This window comes from Colletotrichum lupini, chromosome 1 (assembly GCF_023278565.1).
Source record: "Colletotrichum lupini chromosome 1, complete sequence".
Classification (NCBI taxonomy): Eukaryota; Fungi; Ascomycota; class Sordariomycetes; order Glomerellales; family Glomerellaceae; genus Colletotrichum; species Colletotrichum lupini.
In genome coordinates this window covers 210,633-223,528 of record NC_064672.1, presented here as the reverse complement: position 1 = coordinate 223,528, position 12,896 = coordinate 210,633, and the positions used below count along the sequence as shown (strand labels likewise).

The following is a 12,896-nucleotide window of genomic DNA, read 5'->3' as shown; positions in this document are numbered from 1 at the left end:
GGCGAGAAACTATAACACTGCTATGAGTATCTATGTATTTAAACCCAGACTCATGTGGTTTCGGGCAAGCCAAGTCGTCAAAGGAAGGAGCAAGCATAACAACTTTGAACATGTACGGCATTCAATCAACAGTCTTCGGGAGGTCGCGAGATTCTTCCCCAAGCAAGATTCCATTGGCGAGGAAATCGGTTGGGCTCGAGAGGAGAATGAGCTGCTTCTCCGCCAGCAATATCAGCAAAGCCGCCCCTTTTATGATGGCGTTGGATAAGCAGCTATACCAGCCCTACAGTCCACGAACGCCTCTGATCATGACGCCTATACAGAAAGACGAGGTGACCAGCTCAGCTCGGCGACAGCACCATGGCGGCCCCTCCGACGAGTCTAGCGTCGACAATTACTTCGAAATCCCCTACGATGCTGACGAAACCCGAGCCGCGCAATCCCCAGAGACAGTGGAGGAAGAGAATATCGAACAGGAGATGACACAACACGAAAGGGACGTCGCAGAGGCATCCACCTTTCTGGAAGGCTTTATCATGGAACGATGGGAAACGCAATTGCAGGCGGGATACATCAAGATTGTCTGCAACTTGACCTTGGACGAGATCAGAGAGCTTGGTAGACTACGTATGGCAGATGGCACAAGAGAATGTCGAAAGCTCATCACGGCTCCGGTCCTTCACGATGCCATCGGCCATGCTCTCTGGCTTGAGATGGCAAATGAGATTGGCCGGCACAAGATGACCACACAGTTCGCCAACACGAGCCTGGCTGCAGTGGCCGAGAAGGAGGAGACACCAAGACCTTCTGTCGTCAAGTGGTCCGTCGAGAAAGAGGTGGCTGAACGCAGAGCAAGATCGATGAGGAGGCGGGCTACAGAGGGCGATGTCTTCACTGAACCAACGCCGTCCTTGAACCACTCGGCTCCGCCCACCGCAGATCGTACAAGGCGAAAGAGCGAGATGCCGACCCTTCGACCCAATCAGATCATGTGCACAACATGCGGAAGCCGTGCGATGCCCGACTACAAATCTGACGAAGAGCAAAGCCAAACCGATGAGGACGAGAACTGCGATGTGGACATAAGCACCATGCGAGAGAATGGCGACGTTGAGGTACTGGAGGCGAGAGACAGCATGGAAAGGCAAGTGAAAAAGCGGAGCAGCATTTCGAGGCGGCTGTCCCTCAAGGTGAACCAGACTCTAACAAAGTTCGGTGAGGGTCTCGCGCCTGGCTACATGTACGGTGGTGGCGCGGGCGGCCGGGTGCTGAGTTGAGTGGCGAGCCGCAAGGGGAGGCTCTGCCATCCTGAGAGTGTTTGGCCAGGCCTCTCAATGTTCAATAGGGACCTCTCGTTCCGGAACAAGGTGGCAGAAGTCAGTTAACATGGATCGATGCCATCGATGAGTACCGTTTGTACAGATCATGGCTCGGGAAGTAATGTAGGTGGAGGAGGATGCCCAGAATGATACCATCACGGTGAGAATGAGAGACTCCTGTATTCAGAAACCTGGATAGTCTGTGGAAGGTTGATCCATTTGGTTGCAGTTCTGCACCACTGACTCCGTTGATCCTCAAGTTCTATTCTGAATACGGTGATTATTAGCGACATTTTGGTTATGCCACGGACAAACCGCGCCGAGCTCGGCCGGGTGATGACCCGGTTGCCGTCAGTTATTGACTTGCCTTATGTAAGCTGAAATTGTCCTACTCTTGCCCTGGTGCCTGTGCTCCATCTGTGATGGACCCTCCTCTCAGTCAGCACCTAATTATGAACCCAGACACCCACGATACATAGTCAATCAAGACTGCTGTGCTTCTTTCAACTTCACGCCAACAAATTATGTTGGCCTGCCACAATATTCAAGGCTAGCTCTGAACGGAATGTCTCATCTGGGCACGCCAATCGCGTCTACCGGTTTCTGTCGCCCCTGGATCGTGGCGTCTGCCGGCTCCTGAGTCATTTCTGCCGCCAGCAAAGGTCAAAGGCACGTAGGTTATCATCATATTACCATCCTGACGCCATCACGATGGGTCTGGAAAGTACGGATACCGACAGATCGAACAACCAGTGTTGTCTTCTTTTTTTGGATCACTTTTCGACTTTCCGAAGCGATGTTTTCCCCGCCAGCGAGGCAAATGAGTTGTGACTTGCTGCGAGTGCGAGGTCCATGGCTGTACACTACCAAATCATCAACTTGGCTTGCCTAGCTTGCTTGGCCTAGGCTGAACCAGTGTTTGATTAAACAACGCCATCGCGGCTGCAGCTAAGCTGTCTTGTGGACACCTCCAACGCTGCTCCTATTTCCGCGAGGGTAGGATGATAAGAGGCTCGTTGAAACGTGCGAAAGCTCTTCACCTGTCCATGCTGTTCAACTTGGGCATTGTCACAGAAAATGATGAGGCTTGATATCTCCAGGGTAGCGAAGACTCCGCCAGACTCCGCGATGAGTCGGCTTTTTCGTGTTTTTCCGGACAAATGACGCGGAACATGAAATCTCCACTGCGGAACCGCAGAGGCGATCACGTTGAAGCTATCCCTGGCTCAGCCCTTCAGCTGTCAAGGGGGTGGTGCAACTTCAGCGCCATAGTGACAGGGGTTAGTGACCGTCGTGGTGATGATTGACCATCGAAACACCGAGTCAGCCTAAGCCGAAGTAGAGAAACTGGGTAAGCTTTCACGCTTTTCACGGGTACACGGGCTCAACGGTGGACTTCATTACCCCTTGCAGCGAGTTAGAAACTGTCTCTCCCCCGCGCTTAGCTTCCCATGCCTAGCCAGTCACTCTAGGCAGAGACATTGCCATTTGGCCCCCTCGTCCTCTTCACATCATGCTTCGTGAAAGGCTCCTCCTGTCTTTTCTGACTCTGTTGACCGTTGTCGACGTTCCGTTCCTTGATATCCTTTGATTGCTGTTGTGGTTTGCCTGGGAGAGATGTCGCGGATATCAGCCCAGCTATGGCTGTCTCTCTTCCTCATCGGCCTTGGGAGAGCCGCAAGTATCGTTTATGTCACTGATCTTTCCATTTACACCTTGTTGGTATGTCCAAAACCTTTGCCGGAATGGTGATTAAACGATACTGACCCATATCAGGCGCCGTGTGTTCAGACTGCCGTGTCGTACAATATCTTCTCCCAGACCTACTCGGCGTGCGGTGAAGCACCGACAGATTTGCAGTCATGCATATGCACAAAGAACAACAACCTCGCCGCCATCTCAACATCCATCGCCAGGTCAATCAGCTACAGCTGTGGCTCAACCGCATCCGATGACCAGACCAGCGCCGCGGCAGTCATCAGCCAGTACTGTAACCCCGATACGACAGTCAACTTTCCGACGCCTACGACCAACATCGTTACCAAGTATGCCACCGATATCGCCGAGTTCGCCAACATGGCCCCGTGTGCCCAGTCTGGCGTGTCGTACGCCATCAGCTCAATGTCAACGTATTGCCCTGAAGCCGCAAGTCTGATGGCGCCCTGCATCTGCTCGAAGAACGACAACTCAGCACGAGTCAGCCGGTCCATCGCATCGCTTGTACGGTACTCATGCTCCAACGCCGCCGACGTGACTTCGGGTCTTGCTTTCTACGATGCGTACTGTGCCATGAATAAGGGCACTACATCGTTCCCGCAGCCTTCGCCGCCTCCAGGAGATATGACCTACTACATGACGGCGCTCTCACAATACAGCTCGCTGGCCGCATGCGCACAGTCAGGGTTTTCGGATGCTATCTACTCGCTTACGAGATACCAGTGCCCGACGGGGCCTCAGGCCTTGGCATCTTGTATGTGCTTGAAAGATGGAGTGACTAACATCGTCATGAGCACGGTGACATCGGATATCAAGTGGTATTGCTCATCTACGGCTACGGATGTTGTATCTTCTGCGGTTGCCGTGTTGGATTACTATTGCAAGGCAGCTAGAAACGAGGTGGTGGCCACTGTCGCTGAATCAAGTGAGTAGATCATGCGCCATGATCGCATCGGCTTTGACTAACCAAGCGATAGTTGCTCAGACTTATCCAACAGCACAGGCCGGCACGGGGTCAGGGACTTCGGGCGCCGAAGCTACTGCTACTGCTACTGGCTCTTCGGGTACTTCTGGCGACGGTACGAATACCAATGGCAAATCGAAGTCCAGCATTCCAAGCCTTGCAGCCATCATCGGAGGTGTTATTGCTGTCGTTGGTGCCTTGTCGATTGCCGCTCTCATCGCGTTCATCATCTACCGCCGTCGGAAGAAGAACGAGGCTGGGTTCCCGCTTCCAGGTGCCGCCGGCCCTCCTGAAATGGCGGGCAAACCTGAACTAGGCGGCACGATGCTGTCTGAGCTGCCACCCAAAAGCCCTCAGATGAGTGTCTCTTACACGACTGGTTCTCCACATCCGGACACCATATCGCCCGCGTCAAATGCTAGTGGTGTATGGGCCCAATCCCCCCCCGGCGTGGAACTCCACGGCCAGACGAGATTGCCGTCCGAGATGCCAGCCAACACCAACGGCCAGCTACAGCCTGCCGGACAATATCTGCCTTCGGAGCTCCAGGGACAGCATGGCCAACCGGCATATCCGCAACAGCAACCATATGGCCAGAGCCTGCCTCTCCCACCCGAGCTTCAGAACAGCTACAACCAGCCACATGTGCAGAATACCTTAGCAGAGGCTCATGGGCAACCGATTCATCAGAGTCCGAGTGGGCCATCGGCGGTATATCAAGGGCAGGGACGAGACAGGGCGGAGCTTCAAGGGATGGGATGGCATGCAGGCCCAACACCAGGTTACTCTGAGATGGATGGGGGCCAGCAGCGACAACAATGATGGCACCGATAACGGCTGGGCTGGTGGTGGATTACTGGGAAGGGAGTTGAGGCCTAATGAAGACGACAGGAAGATACTTATGCTTGTTGAATCTTTAGCTTAGTTTAACGACGTAAGAAGAGATATACCCATTTTCACATACCAAGGGGACTAGAGTTTAAGCATCGGTGCGAGAAACTAGCTACATGCGCATTTGAAGGAAAAAGAGTGTCGAGGGAGGGAAAAAGCTAAGAATCAAGAAGAGCCATAAGATAGAGGACAATATTGGAGCCTGTTTGAGGGTCAAAGTTGGGGATGCATCTGGTTAGTCTGGAGCTCACCCTTCGATGACTTGGGGTTTCGGTGAAGTCTTACCGAGCAAAGACAGAGGTGAAGATCGGCGTTCTCGGTCAGGAAGCTTTGACTTCATCAACTCACCGAGAGAGGGCCCCACCAGGATTGAGCGAAGCTGTTGATGACTCAGCCGGATGATCCTCGGGTGTCAATACAGCTTCCTTCTGCAAGGCCCTCTGATTGGCCTAACGAGTACCTTTGTCGCCCGTGGTTGCAGGCAGCTCCCCCCAGCCTTGTACCTGCACTGTGCGTTGGCCAGAAAACATTCGCCTGGTCGCGCTCTTCCCAAAATCTTGCGATCTGCCAATTAGCCGCCAAATCCCACCCAATTCCTTGTCGCTTGGAATCAACTCTTGACCGCCTCTACCAAAATTGGCGGCTCTCGAGAGATTTCTCATCTTCTTCCGTGGGGCTATCCTCCCTGCTTCTGTTTCCATCACAGCAACACCTACCTCAGCCTTCCCGACCGGTGGGGTGTTTGACGCGCGACGCAGCGAGCCCATCGCCAAACAAACCTACCTACATTCCGACCACAAACGACCTCGCAATCCTCTTTCGATGTCCATGACTAGACCCTGAGCTTAAAACAACATGGCAGCGGCGGTGGATGTAGGCTACGTGGCCGGCCACCTAGGGCTGTCCGAGTCGACGGTCTCGACAGCCACAACCGACCCGACCCCCGAGCTCGTCGCGAGCCTCCTCGAAGCCGTCATTGCGAAGGCACGCGAGTACGATGAGTTATATGCTCAGAAGCTTCAGGTCGACATCGAGCTCGAAAGCGCACACCACAGCGCCGAATCAAGATGCCAGACATTCAAGGCGACAGCCGACAAGGCCCTGAAGGATGTCGAGGAGATTCGCCAGAAGCTCAAAGAAGAAGGTTTGTACAATGGCGAGATTGTTCGATTGGGGTATCAATTTCTAGGTGACTAACTTGACCATGACAGAAACAAAGCGACAAACAGTCGAGAACGAGCTCCAGTCGCTCAAGTCCCGCGGATCCGATCACGACTCCGAGATCACTACTCTCCGCGACCGCGTCGAGTCCCTACAATCTTCCAATCGCGCGAATATGGCTTTGCTTGAGTCTCGAAACGCCCGCGATTCAGAGCTGTCTGAAGAGTTGGCGAAGCAGCACCAGAAGAACGTCCAACTCCAAAAGGAGATCACGGCTCTGCAGCAGTCGGTTCAGGCTGCTCAGGCCGCTGTGAGTAGCGCAAAGTACCGAGAGGAGTCACTACAACAACAACTCGATCTTGCTCGACGCAATGGCGAATGGTTCGAGACCGAGCTCAAGACCAAGAGCGAAGAAGCTCTCAAGTACCGCCGCGAGAAGGGCGCTCGGATCGCCGAATTACAACGACAAAACGAAGACGCGAAATCTAGTATCGAATCCCTGAAGCGGGGTGAACAACAGCTCCGAGATCGCCTCGACGCAGCTCAAGCCAAGGCGGAAGAGGCCCTCACCAAGGTCCAGCAACAACAGGAAGCATTCGCCCGCAGCGAGGAGAGCTACAAGCACGAGATCGAGAGCAAGCAGCGCGTCGTTGATATGACCAACCAACTTGCCGACAGTCACAAGGCCCGTGTGCAGACCCTGGAGGGCGAGAAGGAAGCCTTGAAGGAGAAGCATGCAAACGAAGTCCGTCGCATACAGCACGAGCTCGAACGCGAGAGGGAGACTTGCCGTGCCCTGGAGGAACGGGTGACTCAGCTTGAGGGCGAGGTCGACGAGCTTCACGCCCGCATTGAACAAGGACCCCCACCGGGATCTGCACCTCAGACACCCCGTATGAATGGATCCCTTCTCGGAAGGCCTGCCTCGCCTTTTGCTACTCCTGCTTCTGCGCGAAACAAGTCCGCCATCACCGCAACACAGGCTATCGACGAATTGTACAAGGTCAAGGGGCAGCTGGCCGGAGAGAAGCGCCGTAATCAACAACTCGCCGAGGAGCTCGACAATATGATTGCTCTGTTGGAAGCCAAGACACCCGAGATCGAGGAGCTCCAGAATGAGGCCGATACCCTGAGGTCCGAAATTACTAGGATGTCCGAACTATCTCAGTCAAGCTTCGAAGAGCGCGACGCAGCAAAGAAGAGCGCGCGAAAGGCTGAGAGTGCCTTGGCCAACGCTCAGGCCGAGTCCAAGATCCTCCGCACACAACTTCGTGACCTCAGTACACAGATCCAGATGTTGGTCTTCAACATGCATGCCCGCGAAAAGGGCTTGGAGCAGCTGACTCGCGAGGAGACGGTCCGCCTGGAGCAACTTTCCCGTGGAGAAATCGCCGAGGGCGCTCTCAACGACATGTCGGATACCCACCAGTTCATTACCCAGAAGTTCGTCGTCTTCAAGGACATTCAGGAGCTGCAAGCCAAGAATCAAGAGCTTCTGAGGGTAACCCGCGAGCTGGCAGAGCAGATGGAGAGCGAGGAGGCTGTTGCCGCCAAGAGCCAGGCTGTGGAAGATCACCAATCGGTTGAGCGACTGCAACAAGAGCTCGCCAACATGATTGAAGAGACCAAGTCCCTGAGATCAACAATGGAGAGCTTCAAGTCCGAGCGCGACATGTTCAGACGTCTCCTTCAGCAAAAGGCCTCTGCCGGCGAGCTCGCTTCTATCCTTGGCTCCGACGACGGCCAGCGCCTCCCCCTCACTAGTATCGAGACTGAGGAAGGCGACGGCCTGTCTCCACAAGCTGCGCTGCGTAATCTGCAAGTCGAATTCGACACTTACCGAAACGACGAGGAATCCGTCCGTCGCTCCTTGCGGGAGCAGATTGACAGGCTTTCAAGCGAGAAGAATTCCCTCCAGGGCGAGGTTGCAAAGATCACCAGCCAGATTACCCTTGCCTCCGAGAGATACGAGATGCTCCACTCCAATTTTGTTGCGCTGCAGAGCGAGAACAAGGAGATTCAGAAGCGCAACCAGACGCTCTCAGAAGACTCCATCAAGCACGAAATCCGAACCCAGCAAGTTGCCGAAGAACTCATCGATGCCAAGGGCTTGCTCGAGAGCGTTCGAAACGAGGCGGCCAACCTCAAGGCAGAGAAGAAGTTATGGAAGGACATCCAGGATCGTCTCAATCAAGACAACGAGAGTCTTGTGCAGGAGAAGACGAGACTCAACAATCTTTTGGCAAGCCAGCAATCCATGCAGAACGAGCGAGACATTTCTGAGTCTGAGTACAGGCGGAAAGCTCAGTCCAAGATCGACAATCTTGAACAAGAGCTGAACAGCACGAAGCGCAAGCTGTCTGATGAAATGGAAGAAGGCAAGAAGCTTCAGCTCAGGAAGGAGTTCGATGCTCGCGAAGCCCAGAAGCGCATCGATGAGCTCTCTACCAGTCTGAGCCAGATTCGCGAGGAGCACGTCGCTGTTAAGACCAGCCGCGACCACCTGCAAGCTCGCGTTGATGAGCTCACCATCGAACTTCGCAATGCGGAAGACAGAGCTGGTCGCCTGGCGCCCCGGCCAACGCCAAGGCCCGGCACGATGGCACCTCCTACCCAGACTGACCAAGACAGCGAGGCCGAGGTTCGCGAGTTAATCAATGAGGTTTCCGACCTCAAGAGGGAGCTTGACATCGCCAAGTCTCAGCTCGAGAATGCCAGGGAACAGACAGAGCAATACAAGCAACTCAGCGAACAAAATGAAGAAGCTCTTACCGAATTCACAACCACCACAGAGCAATTCAGGGAGGAGATGGATGCTGCGTTCGCGGCCAAGGACGCCAAGATTAAGGAGTTGGAGCAGCGTGTTGAAGATCTGTCATCGGAACTCGCTAGCTCCAACAAGGAACTGTCCCACCTCCGCGACTCCCAAGCCGAAGTTGCCCGCACGTACGAGGATGAGAAGACGATTCTGGACGAGGAAGTGAAGCGTTTGAAGGAAGAAGCGGACCGCCACTCAGAAGCCGCCAAGTTCCACCAACAGGACCTTCGTGCTCAGTCAGAGATCACCGCCAAGGCTCAACAGGACTACGAACACGAACTCGTCAAGCACGCCGAGGCTGCGAAGCTCGTCCAACAGTTGCGCACCGAGTACAACGAGCTCAAGAGCCAGACGGCGACTCTGAGAGCCGAGGCGGAGTCGGCCAAAGTTGCCCTGTCTCAAAGTGAAAGTTCCTGGGAAGAGAGGAAACAGCGAATCGAGCAGGAAATGTCAGAAATCAAGGCTCGCCGCGATGATGTCAACGCACAGAACAAGCTTCTGCACGAGCAGCTGGAGAGCATCACGAAGCAATTCTCTGCGCTCAAGGAGGGTCGCAATGCGGCGGCCGGGGACGGCAACGATAGCGCGGAAACTAGCAGCGACGGTGCAGCCGACGGTCTTCGGGAACTCAACAATTATCTAAGACGGGAGAAGGAGATCTTGGAGGTGCAGTACGACCTCAAGGTGCAGGAATCCAAACGCCTGCAGCAACAGCTCGAGTACTCCCAATCCCAGCTCGATGAGGCTCGGTTGAAGCTCGACCAGGAGAGACGCTCACAAGCTGAGAGCGGCCAAGCCTCCGTTGCCCACAAGGATCTGATGGATAAACTCAACGAGCTCAACCTTTACCGTGAGAGCAGTGCCACCCTCCGCAACGAGCTCGCCCACGCCCGGACGCAAATCTCCGAGAAGAACACCAGGATCGAGGAATTGGAAGGCAAGGTACAGCCTCTGGAGGCTAGGATCGAGGAGCTCCAGACTCAAAAGGGCTTCCTCGAGGAAGAAATCAAGCAAGTTCAGGAGGACCGCGACAGGTGGCAGAAGCGAACCGAGGGCATCCTTACAAAGTACGGCCGCGTTGATCCCGCCGAGATGGAGCAACTCAAGCAGACCATCAATGATCTGCAGGCCGAGCGCGACGCTCTCAAGGAGTCTGAAGGCCCTCTTCGAGCAGAGTTCGAGGAGATAAAGCAGACATTGGAGACGGAGAGGACCAATTGGGCGAACGCTCGCCAACGCATGACCGATCAGTTCAAAGAGCGGTCACGTAAGATCACTGGCGAGAAGAATGAGGCAATTGGTGCACGGAACGAGGCGGTCACGGAGAAGGACGCTGCGATTGCTGAGCGTGAACAACTGCAGCAGCAACTCAACTCTATGAACACCGAGCTCGAGACAACAAGACAGAATTTGCAGACGACAACACAGCAGCGTGCGGAGTTTGAGCAGCAAGTCAAGAACTTCCAGCAACAGGTACAAAGGCTACAGCAGGATGCTCAAGCCAACCAATCTAGCGCGCCACCTCCTGCCGCTCAACCCACGACAGACGGGTCTCCACCAGTATCTTCGGAAGTAGTCGCCCAGTTGGAGCAGCAACTCGCCGAGATGCGAACCCAACTGGAAGCCATCTCAGCCCAAAAGACGACCGCCGAGCAGGAGCTTGAGGCCCTGCGATCGCAACTGCAGACAGCCGTCTCCGAGAGAGACCAGGCTGTCGAGGCTGCACAGCAGGCTGCCCAGGCGCAGCTTCAGCCCGCCGCCCAGTCGACGGCGGAGCCTGTTGCCACAAACGGCGCGAGTGGCTTATCCGACACTGAGCGGAAGGCTTTAGAGGAGAAGATTGCTACCGCCGAAGCCAAGGCTACAGAGGCTGACCGCAAGGCGAAGGAGCTCGAAGAGAACATCACCCAGACCATCAAGGAGCGGTCTGATAAGATGCGCAACGCACTCAATGAGAAGCTACGCCAGTCTCGCGAGAAGATGGAAGCCGAGTTCGCCACGAGGGTAGAGCAAGAAAAGGTCATTTGGAAGGCTGAGCAGCAAGGCGCCGCACCTGCTAAGCCTGCGGGAGAACAACCGGCTGTGCCTGCGACGCCCATCAAGCAGCAAGACCCGGACGCAGCTCCGGCAACGCCAATGACCGGTACACCTGCTGGTGCTGCGGATCTATCTCAACTCCCCGATGCCGAGATTCGGAAGTTCCTTTCTACCAATGCTACCGTGCGGAACATTATGTCGGGAAATCTTAGAAAGAAACTCGAGGAACAGACTGCCAAGGTTAAAAACGAGACAGAGACGAGTATGAGAGCCGAGTTCGAGCAGAGAATCGCAAACGCTCGCGAGGAAGGTCAGCTGCTGGCACAGAAGAAGTCTGCGCTGCAGATCAACATGAAGGACAATCAGCTCAGAGGTGCCAACGCCAAGATCGAAGTCGTGTCCACGGCCGCAACAAAGACACCTCAAAGACCCGTTGGGGAAGTTTGGGAGGAAGCTAAAGTTGCCAAACCAGCTCCCGCCGCGCCGCAGCAAAGCCCGGCGAAGCTCGCTGGCAACGCACAACCCGCCGCACCCCGTCCTTCGATCTCGGCGCCCTCGGCTGCCACACCAGCCCAAGCTGCTGCCCCGACACCTGGTGAGTTTATCCAAATGAACGTGCAACACTCTACTCTTTCCAACCGTCCTCAAGCCCCACCAGCCTCAACCAACCAAGCACAACCATCAACCGGGGCTGCTACTAGCGGAATCCCTGCGCCGGGCAGTAGCATCCCTCAGAAGAGACAAATACCTACTCCTGGGGACACCAAGCCGGCAGCCAACAATGCTGCAGCGAACCCGTTCGCGGCCGGTGCTGCTAATGGCACTCCGGCCCAGGCCAACCCGTTCTCACAGAGTACACAAGGACAGCAGCAGCAGCAAACACCACAACAGCAACAGAACCCCTTCGCTTCCAGTACACAAGGGGCACCGGCGGGTCAGACCGCACCGCAAGGTCATGGGCTACCGCAACCACCGGCTCAGGCTGCTCCAGGCCAAAGGAGTGGCATCCCTCTTCCAGGACGAGGCGGTGCAGCTGGTCGTGGTCGGGGTGGCGCTTACGCTGCCGGAAATAGGGTGTCAAGCGGTGGTCTAGCAGGACGTGGCGGACGTGGTGGTGGCCGAGGAGGACAAAATGCCGGCTCGTTGAACCCTGGTGCCAACGATTTCCAGCCTGGTAACAAGCGGCCTAGAGGAGATTCCGAAGCCGGCGGAAATGCTGGTGCGAAGCGAGCCAGAGGAGGTGGACACTGAGTCTCGACTGGAGACACGAGCTCATGGGCGATGTGGTAATAGCGGTGGTTATTGCTTTCCAGCTTTCAATCTGTATCGGTATGCAAAAGGGGTGCAAGGTGGTTCAAGGGATGGATGAAAACGGGCAGGCCACAACGGTCTGCGAGTGTGTATAACCAGCATATACTCTACAAAATGAATTTTCCTATGTTGAGCAGATGTGTTTCTGTTACCAATTGTGTGCTGCTGCAGTTTCACCCTCTTTGATTCTTACGTAAGGACGGCCAAATCTGAACAATACGGCGATATGCCTCATCGATTCGATCGGATACAATGAGCCATCGCATCTGTCGTGGTTCATCAAATTTCCAGAGCCCATGAGTTGAGATACTCCATCATCCCTACTTCACCTACCAGGTAAAAGCAACTTACTTCTACCCATGAGGCAACTCAAAGAGCCATGGCACGACGAGCTACTCGAATGTATCCTACTCGGACGTATTTTCCTTGTTATTCCAGGATTTGTAATGTGTTCCGTCAGATAGTCATACAATCTGTCAGTCTGTCAGTCTGAAACGGAAAAGAAGGCTAAGCTGGCACGTTTTGCATACCGGACCGTCCACCAACCCCAATTGAGAGCACATCGGCCTGGAAACTGACTACTCGACTCGCGCAAAGGTAAAAAGCTGGTGTCATGGCAGATCTCTTGATCCCGGGACTTCGTCCGGCCCCTCTCAAACAATCTCCAGGACCCGCACCG

General features: G+C 54.9%; 3 protein-coding genes across 3 annotated transcripts; all 3 read left to right on the top strand.

Moving 5' to 3' along the window:
* Nucleotides 1-110: 110 nt before the first annotated feature.
* CLUP02_00062 (uncharacterized protein) lies at nt 111-1,277 on the top strand (the record flags this gene model as incomplete). The annotated part of the gene is made up of 1 exon (XM_049279116.1): nt 111-1,277. The coding sequence occupies one exon, from the start codon at nt 111-113 to the stop codon at nt 1,275-1,277; it is 1,167 nt and encodes a 388-aa protein (XP_049135073.1).
* A 1,659-nt stretch (nt 1,278-2,936) lies between these two features.
* On the top strand, nt 2,937-4,821 carry CLUP02_00061 (uncharacterized protein; the record flags this gene model as incomplete). Its single annotated transcript, XM_049279115.1, has 3 exons — nt 2,937-3,041; nt 3,096-3,960; nt 4,013-4,821. 3 exons carry the CDS (start codon nt 2,937-2,939, stop codon nt 4,819-4,821), a joined length of 1,779 nt encoding a protein of 592 aa, XP_049135072.1.
* A 924-nt stretch (nt 4,822-5,745) lies between these two features.
* CLUP02_00060 (TPR/MLP1/MLP2-like protein) lies at nt 5,746-12,157 on the top strand (the record flags this gene model as incomplete). The annotated part of the gene is made up of 2 exons (XM_049279114.1): nt 5,746-6,034; nt 6,102-12,157. The coding sequence occupies 2 exons, from the start codon at nt 5,746-5,748 to the stop codon at nt 12,155-12,157; spliced, it is 6,345 nt and encodes a 2,114-aa protein (XP_049135071.1).
* Between the last annotated feature and the right edge of the window lie 739 nt (nt 12,158-12,896).